Genomic DNA, 20,073 nt, shown 5'->3' on the forward strand with positions numbered 1-20,073 from the left:
TGTTTCTCAGGAGAGCAGTTTGGATTATCTAGTTTTTTTATTTAATACTTTAAAAAAAAATCATCACTACAGTAGGTAACAGTGATTTCAATGTGGAGAATTAAATACACTGCAAATGCTGGGTGTGGTGGAAAAGAGAGAAATACTCAGTAGAAGAATAATATTTTTTAATGGGTCCTTTAAATTTTATGGTTAACATATTCAAACCTTACATTTAAGAAATTGATTTCAGAATTTTTCTAAGAATCAAGGTTTTTGTGAACATCTATTTGCTTCACCCTGAGTAACATACCCAACTGTAAAGAGTAAACCTACTCACTCTTTAAAGTCACATCAGGACACAGTGTCGCCTGCATATTCAAGGTGTCATTATCCCACACTAATCTCTCAACTTTTAAAAGATGTCTGTTCTCTGATTTTCTAGTACTTGTGTTGCTGTTGGAAACTTTGTTATTGCCAGTGGTACAGAACTGTAGCAGAGCTGTCTTACAGTTCATACTGCTCTGGCAGTCCAGCCAGAAATATAAAATTCTCCATGATTGACCAGTGAATAACTATGAAGATAGTTAGATAGTCAGATCATTCTCTTTTTTTCCAGAGGATTCTCTTTTTTTCCCCCCACATTTTTCATCCAGAGAATTTCAGTTCCCACTCACCACAGCTCATGCAGAATCAAATGTGGCTGAGCAGAGCCATTTCAATATGTGATGCAACATGCAGAAAGTAACTCCAGACTGATGCTGACAAGGCCCAGAGGACCGAATTTTGTCCTGTTCATGTGTGAGAACTCACACATGAATAACGCTGTCTGTACAAGAGTATTTTTTGCTGTCACACTGCAGTATCCACCTATTGTTGGGGTATTTACACACACTTGTGTAACTGAGATTCTGATTTAAATCACTTCCTTGTGACTGTTATGACAATTATACTGGCAGTGCAGTGATAATTATGCTTCACTACTAAATTTCTTATGTGATAAAAGTTAATAATTTTGTGATTATTCAAATTGGTACCAATTTTGCCAGTGAAATAAGAGAAGTGTTTATTATGCATGGAATTCTGCTGTTTCCCTTAGTGGGGTTTGTCTATGTTAATGAAATCCTTAGATAAACCTTCAGCTCTTATTTTGCAGTGTGTTCAGACTGACATGTTGACCAACCAAAATGAAGCTGACTACTTGCGGCTTTAGCAGTATTTCAGTGAAAAAACATCCTCAGGCCTGCTGTGTTTGAAGATGTGCACTACTGAATGAGGTGGTAAGAGCCAGATCCAAAATGTATCTGCCACAGGCAGCATAAAATAAAAGAGTTTGGAAACAGGATTCTGGTTTCAATTCCATAAAAGAAAAGACTAGAAAATTCAAGGACAGGAGAATTCAAGGTTAATGATTAATGGGCAAAGCATTTATTGCATACCATTGATAATTCTGTTCCTTTTCCCATCTCTTGACAGAATTTAACAGGGCATTCCCCAACTCTCAGTCAGAGAAAGAAGAAATGAAAAGTTTGCAGCTTCTCTCATTTTTGCTGCTTTCCTGTATCATCACCCGAGCAGACACATATGGAGGAAACAAACAAGGTAATGTTCTTGCAAACACAGCGATCATGAACTTAAAAAAGAATGTTTACGCTATAAAAATTAAGCAGTACTGTTTAATCATAAATGCGTTGGAATTTGTGGGGGGTTGAGTTGTATGTGGAAATTTGTTCACTCTGAGACTCTTAAGGTCTTTAACAAAAATCTGATGAATGTAATTTAAGAATGTATTAGTTTGAAAATATACACTGAACTGAGATCAGAGCCTTGGTCTGCAAGCATTCTATAAAATAGATTCAAGCTATGATTATAAATTTGCAGCTGTCAGTGCTTAAGCTTTCATTTTCTGAGTTGCCAAATGTAGGCTGCCTTTCACCACAAATGTAATAAATATCTTTGAGTGAAAGAGATACATCTACAGTATGTTTTATAGAGAAGTGCTGTGGGGGATCTTTACCATTTATGAAGTTGTACAACCATCGTCTACATTTGTGACACTGCACATTATGTCGATATCTGTGTGGCTGTTAAGCATGACATTGCATCCCAGAACTGCATTTCCTAAAACATCTCTAATGTGACAGAAAGACAATTCAATGTTTGCCTTCATGGTTAAGCCATAGATAGGAAGCACTAGTTTCCTTCTTACCTAACTGCATTTCTGATTTTCTAAATCTGCAGGGGTTAAATGTAGCTTTCTCCTTAGCCAGAAATAAAGCAAGATGCACACATTCACAGAAGTGCAGTCTCTTTTGGTAGCTGCGTTTACATTTCTGTTAATTTGTATTAACAGTTTTAGAAAACATTTCCTAGTAAAACCCTTTCTAATAAACACAATCTACAGGAGACAGGATCACTTTCCTTTGATTCTGCACATTAAACTTCCCCTTGGTTTTCACTTTGAGCAATATAAAATCCTTGAATTAAATGACAAGAATCATAAATTTCCACTAATGCCATAATTTGGCTTGGCTTACCAGGAAGTAAGGCCTGCACATCCTTAATAGCTTAGAAATTCAATTACAAATCATGATCAAATTCTGTATTTTTCAGAAAACCAAAAACCCTAACTTTAGCTTAAGGCTTCTTACATAATTTTGCTCCCTGAAGGGTCACTGCTGGGACCAGGGAAGAAATGAGGGAACAGAGTGCACTGTCAGCAAATTTACTGATGACACAAAACTGGGTGGAGTGGCTGACACACCTAAGGGTTGTGCTGCCACTCAGCAAGACTTAGGCTAGAGAGTTGGGCAGGGAGAAATTTAATGAAATTCAACAAGGGCAAGTGTCAAGTCTTGCACCTGGGAAAGAACAACCCAGTATATCAATATAGGCTGAGGACTGACATGCTGGAGCAAAAGAACGTGGGGATCCCAGTGGTTGGAAGGTTGACCATGAGCCAGCAGTGTGCTCTTGTGGCCAAGAAGGCCAACAGTATACTGGGGTGTATTAAAAGGGGTAGGGTTAGTAGGTTGAGAGAGGTTCTTCTCCCCCTCTACTCTGCCCTGGTAAGTCTGCATCTGGAATATTTTGTCCAGTTCAAGAAGGACAGGGAACTGCTTGAAAGAGTCCAGCACAGAGCCAGAAAAATGATTAAGGGAGTGGAACATCTTCCTTATGAGGAGAGGCTGAGGGAGCTGGGACTCTTTAGTTTGGAGGAGGAGACTGAGGGGTGACCTCACTACTGTTTATAAACATGTAAAGGATAAGTGCCAAGAGGATGGAGCCAGGCTCTGCTTGGTGATGCCCAATGACAGTACAAGGGGCAATGGGTGGAAGCTGAGGCACAGGAAGTTCCATGTAAACATGAGGGAAAAAAAAATTCACTGTGAGGGTGACGGAACACTGAAACAGGCTGCCCAGGGGTGTTGTGGAGTCTCTCTCTCTCTCTGGAGACATTCAAGACCCACCTGGATGCATTCCAGTGTGATCTGGTATATGTGATCCTGCTCTGGCAGGGGGGTTGGACTAGATGATCTTTCAAGGTCCCTTCTGGCCCCTAACATTCTGTGATTCTGTGTGATTCTGTATCTACTCAAGCACCACTCTGTTTAGTTCACCTTAGACACAAATACAAGGCAGAAAGAGGAAGTCACTGCACCCCATTCTTTCAAAGTCACTGGTCATGCTTCATGCCAGCTCACATTCTTCTGCTCACACATCTGTGGCACCATTTTATCAGGGTAAGCCACTTCACTCTCTCAGCCTCATAAATTGCACACTTCTTGCAAATATTGGTTTGATAGCTGGCTGAATTTAAGATAAGAACTTCCATGAGTAAGTTTGGTTTCCGGTCACCTTTGTCCTACATATACTACACATCCTAAATTCACGTCCCAAACTCCATAAGTGGCATTCCTGTCCCAAGATTCTCAATTTTTCCCTCGCTCTGTGTACATACTACAATTATCTTAGGCATATGCTTGTGTCTATTGACACAGGCTTATGGATCAGAGCTGCTCACTGCACCAAGTTACCATGTATCAGTAATCAAAACCTACCAAATTTCAGGAAATAAATTATTTGAGCTAATTGCATCCACAACATTTTCATGAGTTAAAGTTAAGCACAATCCAGTCCTGAGTTTCCCTGTATGATGGGCATTCAATTGTTTCCAAATGACAGCCAGAACACAAAGGAACGGCTAAGCCTTGTATGTTAGACTTAAATGTTTACTTGAACCCTATGTTAATGCAAGAACAAATGTGTTTCTACAAAGGTGTCTCTTCTCTGTCCAGCTGCTGATTTTCAGAAAACATGTGGGAATTTCATATTCCATACCTCTTCACTATGAATTTGTATCTAAATCAGGTGGGGAAAGTACTGCAGGGAATTATCTTCTTTCTCTCACTGTTCTCCATATGCAGAAATATAGCATGATGACACCTTAGGGAAACAAGTCCAAAACCCATTAATAGTTCTAATCTACTTCAACTGAGTTCAGGCCATATCTAGTTAAATCATTTAAACAGGGGTCCATGGGCTAAAATTTGTGACATACTGAAATACTCGTCCTAGAAGTCCCAAAAGCTAAAAGTTTGTGTATTAGGGTTCTAACCATTTCCACTATGCTATAATACTATTATTAAAACTTCTACACATGTATTTGCTGCCATTTTCTGAGTGTCTGTGTTTTGGAAGTACAGTAGGTGTACAAAGCCATTGCAGTGTTCTCAGGAGCCTTAGAATTCTACCAACATTTCTATCATCTAAACCAGTTATTCTGCCTTTTGGCACCTTGGAAAAAAAAAAGATCTACAAATATAATTCAGAGATAAATTTTCAACATAGAGTCCAAAATACAACTGTAGTCTAACTAATAGAAGACCCTTTGAGTTTTCCCGTGAGAAGACACAATAATAAGAACTCGTTCGACAAAGGAACTATTCATGCATGACACGAGCTTCAATATTTCTACTCACACAAGTGACTGAACATCTTAATGAGGAGCTTAAACTCACCAGAGGCTTGTAATTCACTTGACTTAGGCAATACATTAATCTCACTACTACTGTATGAATAGTGGTTGAACTCATATGACACTGGTGAAATTAACATTTCTAGAAAATGTGATGGTGTAATCTAATTGCTGAACTTACTTTCTTTTTTTGTCTCAGATTAGAGGGGATTATAGTTCTTTCTTAATATACATACTTTTAATGGTAAATAACTATCACCAAAAAATATCTTTTTTTTCTATTCTGTTTATTTTGTGCCTCACTCTAGGTTCATATTGCACACTTCATTTTGGAAAACGTAGTAATCCATGTGGAGCTTCAGGGTTAGTAAATGGTTGCATCAACAGCAGTGTAATGATAATATAGCTCATAACACCATGTGGTTCCCTAGGGGGGCGTTAGCACAGTGACCTTTCTCCCTATATGTTAGCTAGAGCTAAGAGACTGTTTGCTGAAGGAAGGTCGGATTCCTTATACAATGGAATAGCTTGGCAGCAGGTGGATAAGCCAGCAGCCACTTCCAAGCAGCATGATTAAGATTTCCTGGCAAAATGAGCAATAACTGGCAAAAAAGACAGAAGGGGCCATCTAAACACGCATGCCAAGGCAAGGTGATAAAGTTCACTGCCAAATGTGAATTACAATTCTTGCCAACTAAAAACCAAAAAGTAGTATGTAATGGTCTAAGTAAAATATATACTACTTCCACACGTTGTAGCCTTTCTTCTAGAAAAATGTACTGGTTTTTAATTTCTATTACTATGTTACTGTGACATCTTGCGTGCTTGGCACTTTTAATTAAAAAAGAAAGAAGAATAATAAGAAGGGGGGAAAAAAAAAGGAATAACATAAAGAAAACAATTGCTACTATTCCCAGGAAGCATTAACTGCAGCAGATTACACACCCTTGCATACACCCATTAATACCAGCTAATGAAAGTTTTTGTTCGTGCTGGAATGCTTCTATTACAACATAGTTGTGTTGCTTAAAAATACAGACATTCTCCTGCTCGCTCAGATTTTCTTACCTTTGCAATAATATCAGTTTGAATCTTTTAGCAACAATGCTGTCTATATTTGAGCTCCTACTTGGCCTCCAGACTTCATGGTGTTGCAGCAAATAGCTATCACATAAACAACAGAAAGGAAATGCCAAAAAAGGAATCTAGAAATATTGAGTATTAGTGGAAGAGGTATTTAAACACTGGAATTTAAACAGTGGAGGTACTTAAATCTCTGGAATAGAACTAGCACATCCCATTTGTTTTTGTCCCAGTTGTTTTTAGACAACCCCTCAAAATTTCTTCGCGTTTGAAATACTTTATCTAAAGACCATTTTTAATTTTGCATGTTGTTGTACTCAGCAAGTGAAGCTGATGGAGATGACTTACACAGGAAGGTACTTAACCATGGGTGATGATGACAAAGCAGGCCCAAGGACACAAATATCTGACCTTTGCCTCTGGAGTTGACAAACTCCTACAAATCTCTGCTACAATGGCATATTTTCACATATCTTAATGCTACCTTTGTAGAAGATTACATTTTTAATAATAAAAAAACCCCCTTACATATCTTAAATCACTTGTGGCTTTACTTTATGGATCTCAATCTGAAAATACTCTGCAGTAGCTAACTGAAGGATTTTATTCAATCTTTCAAGCACCTCTCTTCTCCATTAAAGTAATCATAAGGGATGTTGGAGGACAGCAGTTAAAGTTTAACTCTGTGTTTGCCAATCTGCATTTCCAAAAGCCATTCAAATTTGGAATTCTGTCAAACTGGAGGGTGAATAAGCAGGGGTGTTCCTTATTTGTGCAAATAAATAAAATGAAATAAAATACTTAAAACCTGCCAAAATGCATTCTGTTTTATCAAGTAATTCATTGTCTAATTAATTTATGATCCGAGCAACTGTCATGACTTCAGCCTAAAACCTGTCTTGAAATAACATTTGACTGGAATTCTGTGAATTTTTATATGAATACTAATAAATTTTATGGACTTGAAGACCAGGGGAAAAAAAAAAGAAAAAATGTTAAGAAATTATATTTATGATTAGTTGTATGTCTAGTTGATTATTTTATGTGGTTTGGCCAAGTAGAATTTCTAGTTTTGCTATTTATGTCACTTGTACTTAGGATGATAGTGCCAGTATCTTCAGGATTTCCTCTTTAGCTTCTGGCAATAAGAAGGGAAGGAATATGGAAGAAACTTTGATCTTTTTTTTTTTTTTAAGGGGGATTTGTTTGGCCAATTTTTATTCACTACAAACAAAACATTTTGAGTGGTATTATTCAGGAAATGTTTTCACCCCAGAGCTTCAGCCTATCCAGGAAATCACTTGTAAGAATGATGCATACTATTTAAAATGGTTATTATTCTTTTTCAAAATTGATGAAAATTACTGCTTCTCTATAATTCACTACTTACTGCAGCAGTATATTGCTTTGAGTACCTAAATTGCAAGGAAGAAATAACAATATGAATTAGACATGTTTTCAGGATGCATGGGAAAGGCTTAACCTTCAGTTTATTGTGTCAGATACACAATTTGTAAACTACACACATTGTTTCCTAAATTACATTGTGTAAGAATCCCAAAAGCCTTCCACAGACATTGAATCAAGTTCTTAGAAGCTACTTACATTTTTTTCTTATGTCTAATCCTAGTCTGCAGTTTCTATTAATGCTGCAATATCAATCCTTCTGCAGTTCACTACAGTCAGCAATTTTCAGACCTTTCAAACGTCTGTGCAATTCCGTAAGTCATCTTGATTAAAATAGCTTCTGACTATGACAACACACCACCTACACAACAGTGCCTAGCTAAACTACAAGGAAACTTGACAACTCTAATTACATTTTGAGTATTTATGTAAATGACCATAAGATGGATGCACTGTGACCTTGAGCAGAGGTTCTCCATCAATATCATCACTGTGCAGGATTCCTCAGATCTGCTGTTCAGGTTAAGGACCAACAGCAACCTAAGGAAAAATGGAGCCTTCTGAGATACTTAAAATTATCCTCAAAGCAGTTGGGGTTTTTTAATATTTTTTTTTTCAAGGAGCATTAGAGCATTTAATGGACAGAATCCATTCTACTGCTACCAGCATAAAGCATTAGTGACTGGACCTCTGCAGTGTGCTAGAAAAGACACAGAAAGCCAGCTGGCACATCCTCTAAAAATCTGTTGTGCTCTCTATGCATGACGCTTCACTTCTCTATTTGGAAATTAAGCTTGTTCCTTTAATTTGGAACAGTTTTCTGTAAGGAACAAAAATTATTGCTTTCTTAATAGTTGACATGAAAGTGCCACAAAAGATGAGATCTTAAAATGAAACTTTTGTATCAGAATTTTTGCCTATATCTTGTCAATAAGACTCTAGAAGGATTCCTAAACAAAACACGTCAGCATGCAGTACTAAAATTGCCCTTCTGGCGTTCATTTGAATACAACGCTGACATCTTTATTGTACTGTGTACAATACCAACCCTGGATGTGTTTAAAGGTTTAGCTATGTTGGTTTGGGATATGGTTCAGGGGTGAACCTTGTAGAGTAGAGTTATTGGTTGGACTTGGTGATCCTGAGGGTCTTTTCCAACCTGAATGTTTCTGTAATTCTGTGATTACTCCACATCTTTTCCAGACTACGTTCTCTGAGCTCTCACAACACATGCTTGAAGTCAGCACGTCATTACTTCTGATCTCATGTTTAGACATACAGAATACAGAATTATCCAGGTTGGAAAAGACCTTTGAGATCATTGAGTCCAACCTATCACCCAACACCATCTAATCAACTAAACCACAGCACCAAGTGCCTCATCCAGGCTCTTCTTAACCACCTCCAGGGATGTTGACCCCACCACCACCCTGGGCAGCACATGCCAATGGCCAACAACTCTTTCTGTGAAGAATTTCTTCCTAACATCCAGCCTAAACCTCTCCTGGTGCAGGTCGAGACTGTGTCCTCTTGTTCTGTCACAGGTTGTCTGGGAGAAAAGACCAACCCCACCTGGCTACAACCTCCCTTCAGGCAGTTGTACATGGCAATAAGGTCTGCCCTGAGCCCAGTCTTCTCCAGGCTAAGCAACCCCAGCTCCCTCAGACAATCCTCATAGGGCTTGTGCTCCAAACCCCTTACAAGCTTTGTTGCTCTTCTCTGGACACATTCCAGCAACTCAACATCTTTCCTAAACTGAAGATCCCAGAACTGGACGCAGTCCTCAAGGTGTGGCCTAACAGGGGCAGAATGACTTCCCTGCTCCTGATGGCCACACTATTCCTGATACAGGCCAGGATGCCATTGGCCTTCTTGGCCACCTGGGCACACTGCTGGCTCATGTTCAGCCTACTGTCAACCAGTACCCCCAGGTCCCTTCCTGCCTAGTCCCTCTCCAGCCACCCTGACCCCAGCCTGTAGCACTGCATGGGGTTGTTATGGCCAATGTGTAGAACCCGGCACTTAGATGTGTTAAATCTCATGCCATTGGACTCTGCCCATCTCTCCAGCCTGCAGAGCTCTCCTACCCTCTAACACATCAACATCTGCCCCCAGCTTGCTGTCATCTGCAAATTTACTGATGATGGACTCAGTTCCCTCTTCCAGATCATCAATAAAGATATTAAACAGGATGGGGCCCAGCACTGATCCCTGGGGGACACCACTAGTGACTGGCTGCGGCACCATTCACCATCACTCTCTGGGCTCAGCCCTCCAGCCAGTTCCTAACCCAGTGCAGAGTGCACCTGTCCAAGCCATGAGCTGACAACTTGGCCACAACATGCTGGACCCAGTCCAGAGTAATATGACCAGACTAGTCTTGGATCTTTAGTAAATGATTAAAGATTTCTTCCACAGCTACTCAGTTACTATAAGTAACAATTCAGTACCTGGATTTTTGTTTTTCAAAGTAAACACAGCCACGCCACCTAACTTTTCTACTACAGAGCTCTCTGGATCTCTAAAATTTCCAAATGGAAGGTTGTTTCAAATGTTTCTTTATGGCATTAAAATATTCTTTGATTTGTAGCTTAAGTAAAATTAATTATGTTTTTAATTACTCTAAGTTAAATTGTTTTTTATTAAAGCTGGTAGTAGATTTACCCATGGATTTTATGTGAGCTGATACTGTCTGGAAATCTCTACCATGAATGTATGTTCTCTATGCTTGGATGGTGTGCATAGTTGGAAAATCCAGTAAACCAACACTTTTCATCTTGCTGTGCAGCAAGTTAGTCCTCCAATTGATAACTGAGTTCCTGAGCAAGCTTAATTGACCACAATAAGGCAATCAAATGTGAATATCCTTTGTTCAGTAATTTTTTAGAGTGCCCTCTAACAGTATAACCAAAATCAACAGAAGAGGTGACATTTCACATCTGTCTAGCTCTGGGGAAGATCAAGGCCTCAAATACTTGATTTTTATGTTTTCTATTTAACCTGTGTTCAGTAGTAGCAGATGTCAAAGGGAAAGGTTGTAGTTCACTACACATTCCATTACACCAATGGTTTAAGCAGTTCTTACCTGAGGCCACTGTTACAGCTGCTTCCACTCCATTGTGCCAGAACAACGGCTGAAAAACAATCCTATTTTTTCCTGGTCATCCTACTTTGTAGCTGGATCAGCTCCCTGATCTTGTCCACTGTGCAACTAAGTGACCAGCTGTGCTGTGACAACAGTAAGGACTACAGGAGGTCAGGAGTGAGTGGGTGGCAGCAATATGGGGAAGAAATCTGCTTAAGAGTTCCTCAGGCAGCACTGAAGACAAATGTTTAGCTGGCTGACTGATTTCCAAAAATCACTTTAGTGAAAGAAAGAGAAATCAGAATCACCACCAACACCATTCCCTCTCCCACCTCCCCCAGTTATTATTCCAAGTCTTTTTTTCTGGCTAGTGTAAGTAATATTATTTCTATTGGAAAGTTCTAGAGCAATGTCCTTGAAATCACCATTGTTTTGTGCACCATCAGCAATCTATTAGCCAGATAAAAAGATCTTGTACCTCAGAGCTTTTTATGTACTTGCTCAAAGCTTTGAAGCTTTCATTTTCCTAAGATCCTCTGTGTATATTTCAGCAAACTAACCATAGAAAAAGTACTAAAACTGGGGAGAAAAGTTTTAACTAGGAATAAACTGATTCCAATTCCTAGCTTTATTTCTGGTTTATGCAAGGCTATTTAACCTAGAATATAAATCCCTCTAATAATTTCCCAGGTATCTCTTTGCCTTTTTCATCTCTTGATTCTCCCAAACCCCGTACTTCTTTTCACACAAAAGCAGCTACTTAGTTAATTATGTGTGATCACTAAACACAGAACTGTGTAGAGGTGAACATCTCTAATCAGACGTGCACAGAATCAAAATCTCTATCCTTCAAGTACAGGGTAATTTCTGTCAGGCATTTTAAAGCCAGGGCAGGTCATTGAAGTTATTATTAGCTCTAATTAGCACTCCCACAGGCTCTTGAATTCCTTACCTGCAGCCAAAGAGCACTCAATATGGTGCAGAATTTGCTAACATCTTTTGAAAGCATGAGAGAAATAGTTTCTCTTTAGAAACATGGATCTGCTGCACATGAATAGGCTCCTGGTAAAATTACATTTGATTCTTGTAACAAATGGCTATAGAAGCTATGATGAAACTGTTTCAAAACAAAGGCATTCTACAAATGTCTAAACAGAATCTCAAAGAGAAAAGGAAGACTTTTGATGTTAATTATTATATATAATTTTACAGACAATTCATACCCCATCTCATCTTAAGTTTATGTTTTATGTAGGAAATTGAAGACACATCTGTATTTTCCCTCTTGTGAACAGTCCTCCTTTGAGATCTGAACTGAATCACAGTGTTCAAAAAAATTTATTGATCCTAATTGTGAAATAGACTAAGAACTTATGAAAGGCCAGGAAGCCATCACTTTCATGCATTAGGCACATTTCTAACAAGGTCCCATAGTGAGGAAGCCCGCAATAACTCTCATTACCAAAAAGCACTGCTACAGAGCAGTAGAAGGACTTATTTGAAAGAGGAGAGAAAAATTATTGAGTCTAAAAGATATTCCACAGTTTCATCTTCACTCTAGAGATAAATTTTCTACAAAAAATAAGGAAAATTGCAACATATCATGAAAAGTGAAACTAGGAAAACATTTATTGTGGAATCCAAAATGCACCTAAATGATTCACCTCCAAACCCATGCTGCTATCCTCTATTGCAAGATCCTGGAAGCAATGGAAAGTCTTTAAAGACATAGTCAAGATGTGTCTCCAACTACCATTGCAAAATCAGAGAGCATGATATACAGAATTAAAGGTGTTCTGCTTACAAAGCTTCAAGACCCAGTTCAGTGCAGTTCATTAGGTGGAATCTCTTCATCAGCTGGACATGCATCCCACCAGCTGAAAGCTGGCTGAATGGTTGATTGAGAGTTTCCTGTATCATTCTGAGCTACATAATTCTGTTACTGCGCAGATGGCAACTTCACCATAAGCTCCACTTACCAACCCTAGAATTGTATGTATTTTCACACAGCTAAATGTCAAATACCAGATAATAAGGACCCTAGAATATACATTATCCCCTTCCACGTGATGTAACACATCATGTTTTGTAGCCAAAATGGTCAGCCTTTTGGCCTTATACCTTTCTTAAAGTACCTCCACACCAGTAAAATATTAATGGTAATAATATCAGCATGCTCAATATTATGACTCATCTGATGTAGATCACATCTGCTGTAAGAAGTACTACAGGGCAATAACCACAGATTTGCTCAGTGATCCTACTACAGGACTTCAGGGGAGAAGTAGGAATTACTTTGGACTGGTTCTAGTCCATTTCTGTGAATAAGTGCCCATCAGAAAATCACAGAATCACCAAGGTTGGAAGAGACCTCAAGGATCATCAAGTCCAACCTGTCACTACAGACCTCATGACTAAACCATGGCACTGGAGCACAGGATTTCATGTGGATTAATCTGTAGGGAATCTGCTTCATGTGCACCCCACAATAGGATGGTAAGATCAGGAGATTTACTTTGAAAGCGCACTTCTAAGAAAGTTCATTCAAGCTGATGCTGAACAAAAATAAATATGTAGCTGAATCTTAGTTATTTCAACTCTCCTTTCATGACACAGACAAACTGTTTGCCCAGGCACTCACTCTTACAATCTAATTAGCTTGGGAACAAGTAATTTTAGAATACATACATAGAATACATAGAATAAACCAGGTTGGAAGAGACCTTCAAGATCATCGCGTCCAACCCATCAACCAATCCAACACCACCTAAACAACTAACCCATGGCACCAAGCACCCCATCAAGTCTTCTCCTGAACACCTCCAATGATGGCGACTCCACCACCTCCCCAGGCAGCCCATTCCAATGGGCAATCACTCTTTCTGTATAGAACATTTTCCTATCTAGCCTGAACCTTCCCTGGCGCAGCCTGAGACTGTGTCCTCTTGTCCTGGTACTGGCTGCCTGGGAGAAGAGACCAACATCCGTCTGTCTACAACCTCCCTTCAGGTAGTTGTAGAGAGTAATAAGGTCACCCCTGAGTCTCCTCTTCTCCAGGCTAAGCAACCCCAGCTCCCTCAGCCTCTCCTCGTTGGGCTTGTGTTCCAAACCCCTCACCAACTTTGTTGCTCTTCTCTGGACTCGTTCCAGCAAGTCAACATCCTTCCTAAACTGAGGGGCCCAGAACTGGAATCCTTATTTGCCTAATAATTTCCTTGAACTCTGTATCATTATAGATATCACATATCATTACCATTATATAAGAACACAGATATGTTCTAAAGCAATGCTACAGTTTTTCCTTTGTTAATGACAGTACCATCACTCCTAAATTGTTTAAACAGCATCCTAACAGTCAACATAGGTAAGACAAGCTAAAAAATATTCTGGTTTGTGAAAAGCAGTCTAGAAAGCTGGAAATGGGTGAGCTTCTTTTGTGGCTCCATTCATTGCAAAACTACAATTGACTTCTTTCTAAAAGGTCATGAAGCTATTGTTAAATAGAATTTTCACTTAACATTTTCATGAAGTGGTTTTCAAAGAAGTTAATCTTATGTTATTAAACAGGTTAACTATACCAATCAAATAATCATCAGTCCAACACTTCTACCTTCAGAAAACAAAACAAAACAAAACAAAACACAAAAAACCTGTCACCTGAAGGGTTTCTTTCTGTGAACTTAGCACAACAGTAGATTTCCAGTACAATGTATAGAGACTTAAACAAGAAAATAGTAGGGTGTCCGAAGCGAATAAATACTGTTAAGGTCAAAATTGGCTTTTACCTTTTTTCTCACATGAAGTCTGCATCAGGATTAGTGCTAGAAATCAATTGGAATTAATTATTTTTATAATATTCTCTGCCTTCCTTTTCAGTAAATACTTTCTGTCTGAACAATCTTACTGAAAGTTAATTTGTATTCAAGTTGGTAAACAGGTCAGCTATTCTCCTCTCTTTGCAGAGAGATGACAGGTCTACAAATCAATAATGCTTCCTTAAATACATTCAGTATCACATGATAACCACTACAGAATTCTCTTCAAATTGCTAATGTTCAGTGAAGGTGCCATAGGTGTGTCTAGTCCAAAACTAGTAGCAACAGGATTTAAACTCACAAAGGATCTTCAGGGCTAGAGTGACTTTTCATTTATGCCTTCAGATAGAGTTACCTTTCAAACCGACACAGCGACACACAACACTAGTTAAGTCAGGTTACGTGTGGGAAGAAAGGAGACGGTACAGAACTCCTGCTGTAATGAATGCAAATACTGTGTTTTCACACCTACACCACATATATCACATATGTAACTGTACTGGATTGTCCAAACCTGTTCCCTGCATGCTGGCCAAGCTCTTGACTTGCTGACACATTCACAGCTTGTAGAGCCAAAGACAAGATTAGCAAAACTGACTCAACCTGTTGCCTGGGAGGTTTAGGATGCCAGCAAACAGCTCTCTACCCTAGGCTGAAATGCTATGGTAAACTCCTTTGTATGTTTTATTGCCAAACTAAATTCAACAGAATGTAACAGCCATTTGACTGAAGAAATAAGGAATAGAATTAGCAGAAGCTTTTTAGTGCTGTAGCTGCTGCTGTGCCCCACACCTAGGCTCTAGGCAGCCTCTGGCCTTTGGGATGATTTTGAGCTGCAGACACATCATGTGACACAGTTTCTGTGCAAAGGAATATAGTCCAAACAAAACTGACTATAGCAAGCTTATGATTTAGACAGGTTTTATGTTTTATTAAGACCTATAGTACAAAGAGAATGGTGAATCTGTATAGAAGTTTTTTTCATTATTTTTCCTATTTTACCCTCATTCCAGACTGAAAAGAACCTTTGAACTACTTTCCATTAAAGCAGATAGTAATACCTCTTTAAAGGATTATGAACTAACCATAGACTACTCTGTTTCCACTTGAACTTCAGGATAGCAGAAATACAACTAGACTGTCACACCTTAGCTGAGAACTTCTGGCCTAATACAAAGCTAGTTTCTTTCACCTTTGTGTCAGAGACAAAACAGATAGGTGAACATGGACTAGAATTTAATTTTTTAACTTCATGTTTGTAGTCCTTCTGTTCTCCACTTCTTATATAGTAAGAAAGACTATCCATCTAGGATTTGGAGAAAAATACTTAAAGGAAACTCTTCCTTCAGTTAATAGAAAGTTTTCCTAATAGATTTGTCAGGTCTAGGTCAAAGAAAATTTATTTGTGTCAGTTTAGGCTGGGTGCCTCCTGTTGCTGCCACATAGGTTACACCTCCAGTGTCCCGAGTGTCCAGCCCAGTGTGTGGACACAGGAAATAGCATATTTCATACCCATAAGGCCCTGCACCCTATAAATCTATCTGCAAAGTCTTTCAATTCCTCTTTCTTCCTCTTCAGTGGGGGGGGGGGGGAAGAAAGAGCCCTGGGAGTTTTTGGTTATACACTCAGATGGGGAGAAGGGATGTGTTGGGAGGCTTTTGAGTATGCTGTAGGGGATTCTGTTTGCTGTGGGTTTCTTTTGTCACTATGCTTGTAGCTTTCTGTAAAATGCTTACTGCTTTTCTGTTTAAACTTTTCCATCACTTCGCAATCCATTTGTGAGAGTGTCATTTTTTGGCCCCTTTCAGGGGCAAGAGAGGATCTGCCTGGCCTCAAACCACGACAATATTTCTCTTTTAAAAAACAACATGCCCTTTTTGTGAATCACTAGTGGAAAATTATGGGAGTCATTAAACTCACTGTAAAGGGGTAATAGATGGTTCTAATTCAAAATGAACTGAGCAGAGAGTGACTTTTGCTGCTTGCAATGCCAGTTTTTCAGTCTAGGCAGTCTCCCATAAATCTGAACAAAATCCATGATGCTGCTGCAAAATGAAATGAAAAAGAAAGGACAAATAGCTTCACTTTCATTTCTAACAACTGACCCAGCCCCCACAGAAAACATGCAATTTATCTCCAGCTGATAGCTACAGGAGCTTGAGAAGCAAGCAATATCCACCAGCACTCACCACAGTTGTGTATGGAATATCTATTATCAGATACGCACTTAAAACCAAACCAAAACAACATTTCACAAACAAAAAAACCCAACAACAACAAAATCAACCAACCAAACAAGCAAACAAAAAAGCCCAAACCCAGCCAAAACAAACAAAAAAACCCCAAACACCAAAACCTCCTGCCAGAGGCAAGCCTGAAGTCACAATTTAATCATTAAATGCAAGCACAGCAATGTGCCATCTGCAATATCATATATAGTGCAAGAGAATGATCAATAGACAGTACCTGTACACATACAACAAAGGCAGTTGCCCATTGCTATCAATTACAGCAGCCAACGTGTTTGCCACATTCTCTTTAATTACTAATTCTCATATTGTCCATGTTGTCCAGACTGCACTGGGAAAACAAAATTTGTAGGACATTATATCTCTAGCTGGTGGGAAATGACAAAAAGCTGGAGGTGGTAACCTCTTCATTGTTACAGATGGATGCAGACAAGATGACTGTCCACTGCGATAATATGCTTCTTTGTAATGAATGTTAAAGTAGTGGTTTTCGGCTTCATGGAGTTATATATATGGATACACTTTCAGGTTCTTTTATACAAAGGAAACTTGGTATTGGAATAGCTTTGTTTCTATTGTTACAAAAATAACAAATAATAAAAAATCCCCAGACAAACCAACAAACAACCCTGAATGCATGTACAGTGAAAAGAAAGAAGCCTTCTGGAAGGACTTCCTATTACTATTTTACACAAGACTTCATTCTGTTTTGAATCTTTAAGTCTTTATATACAAATGGCAGTTCTACTTTCCTTTACCCTAGGAAATATGACAGGTTCTAGATAAAACATGCCAACCAAAGTCAGAGGCACGAGTTATAGTGTCATATGCACCAGCTATGCACTTTTGACAAAGTGATGTAGTTAAGAGCACAATGCAAAACTGAATCAGAAATTCACTTCAGCACAGAAAGGTAATCTTCATATTTGTGCATTCAGGTTTCCATCTCTTCAGATACCTCCACCTCCTCACCTTCAGAGAAGCCTATGTACAGGATTCTGATCTGCAGTGCCGCCCAGCTGTTACCACACCCTGTGGAGTGCCCCTATCCACAGTACCAAGCCCAGGGTTCAGCCTCCTCCCTTTCTACTACATGCCCTAATGCAGCAACTTGGTCAAAAGAATCAAAAATATGACCATTAGGATTGTACTCAGACAGCTATTCTTATAAATGATTGCATGATAATTCTGATTACACATCTTCTGATGTCTTTATTTTGTCTTTACATTTATGCTTTGCACAGAAGGGCTGGGAGGAAAAAAAATTGTCATTCTAACCTTGTTTGAATGCTTTCTGTAAGCTTGCCATCTTCAACAAGGGCAGCTGCTCACCAAGCAGCAAAAATGGATCTCTGGCTGCTCATCTGAGCCACTGATCTCTCTTCTGGGCTTGTGAATGTAGGAAATGGCAATTTCTGGATTGGTAACAAAATGTTCCTTTCCCCCACATTATGTTCATGAGACTTTTCGGCTCTGCTGTGTCCCTTCTCAAGCACTCAAGAAGAATACACTTCCAGCTGTCCTCTTGAGAGTCTCATTAGGTTTTGCCAGCCACTTCAAAGAATTTTCAGACTGATGACTAAATACAATTGGTCTGTACCTATTTGGAGAATTTAACTTCACAGACTACATACTTTGTGCTAGTCAAATGACCACAGAGATTCAGCTAATTAAAAAATAAGGGAAGACATGAGCAGGCCACATTAGTATTTTTCACAGAATAATCTTGAGCAAATTCAAATGTAAATTTTTCCACAATCACAGCTTTTGGGTGACATTCTTGCTTAAGTCTTTTGATGTATCCTGCCTTTGCTTTGATTTTCACATTTGGGGGTTTGGGATGCACTTGCCTGATTAGTTCTGTGATCTCATTTCCTTCTTACTCCTTATGCTGACTTACTTGCATTTCTGCAAGAGTCTTTTTAGCTAGTTAATCCAACAGCAAACTAACCCAATAGAAAAGTGAATTTTCACTTGTTGGCTAACTGAATCAGATGTGTGTAAGAGCCACAGCTGCACTGCTCAGGAAGGAGGGAGTGTTCTCTGGTATCACTTTCATGGATGCAGAACTCCAAGGACCAGATCTGGGCTGTGCCTCGGGAGCATGGAGTTCCACCCTGACCAATATAGTATATGTCTCAGTAAAATCTTCATCAGTATGAACTATGACACAGGGCACATCCTGGCACCAACCTCAGCATCACAATTCACCCTAAAAAGCAGCACACCATCCCCACACAGCAAGACTCAGGCAAGGATCCTAATCAAAAACATTACTGCTAACACCACCTAGTACCTCTAGAAACAATAATTTCTAAGTCTGAATGTCTCTGCTCTCAGTGATGTATGCCTTTTCCCATTGTTTTTTTTTGGTACATCCAGTCCTGAATCTTTGAAAAAATTAGTTCCAATGTCCCCACTGAACACATAAGATTATCTTAAAGCTATATAAAATTGATGTACAGAAGTATATACAGAAAGTCCCCAGAAACAAGGCTGAAGGATATGAAAGGACATGAGCTATGCTCATGAAAAAATCTGCTGAATCAATACGGCTCTCAGGGGAACAAAATCTTGTTCACCTAATATTCTTGGATGGTTGGTAGCATTTGCCACAGTGGGGCTCCTATCCTGAATAAGCCTCTCAGTATGCCTAGAATGCAATTACTAATTCTCAGAGTTATTACATTCAGGGAAATTACTCTGCTGTACTAATGTGTACATTACATATATTATTTACATAAAAGTCTAAAAGAAATGTTAAATGAACAACTTAACACGCAAGCAGAATGTAAATAGGCTCATTCTAATAATTTACACTTAGAAAGAGCAATATAGCATAAACACCTCCATTTCTGTTTTCCATTATTGCAGTATTTTAAATTAAAGTAACCTCTTTCCTTTCTTCCTAAACCACTGTGAAACAGTTGTACAATGTGATCAGTGATTTCATCAGTGATACTGCTCCTGGATTTTTACCAGTCAGCTAACATTTTCATTATTGGGTAGGTGACTATTTCTGCAGAAGAAAAATAAATTGATGGTAGCATGGAAGACTGAAGAATAGGAATATTAGATTTTCTTTCTCATATGGTAAAGTCTCAAAACCAATGCATTTTTTTCAAAGCCAAAAATCTTCTAAAAGCCTACTTTTTTTTGCCAGCAACTTTATTACTTGCTACCATACCAATTAAACTAAGTATATATATCATCACTATTAGAATTTTTCTAATATACATTACAAGCAATTTTACCTTCACGTACAGAAAACATGAGCTTTTTCCAAAGGTGATTAGTTTATAATACTGAAGTCACAGAAGGCAATGCAGAGGCTATGGAGATGTTACTGGGCATTGTGATGAAGACAAGGAAATTAAATTAATAACTTCACTGATCAGCTAATACCTTTCCACAGAGCATACCCCCCTGCTTACTTCCCAAGTGGTATTATCGCTCACATGCAACTTACCCAAGTTT

General features: G+C 38.8%; 1 protein-coding gene across 1 annotated transcript in view; it reads left to right on the plus strand.

Annotated features, from left to right (window-relative positions):
• The first annotated feature begins 1,492 nt into the window (after nt 1-1,492).
• The window catches only part of LIPC (lipase C, hepatic type), a 40,412-nt gene continuing 21,831 nt past the window's right edge, over nt 1,493-20,073 (plus strand). Inside the window, exon 1 of the mRNA XM_009911240.2 lies at nt 1,493-1,581. Within this exon, the coding sequence (XP_009909542.2) occupies nt 1,500-1,581 (82 nt within the window). The 5' untranslated portion in view covers nt 1,493-1,499. The remainder of the gene's footprint in view (nt 1,582-20,073) is intronic.

Source organism: Dryobates pubescens, chromosome 17 (genome assembly GCF_014839835.1).
Source record: "Dryobates pubescens isolate bDryPub1 chromosome 17, bDryPub1.pri, whole genome shotgun sequence".
Taxonomy (NCBI): Eukaryota; Metazoa; Chordata; class Aves; order Piciformes; family Picidae; genus Dryobates; species Dryobates pubescens.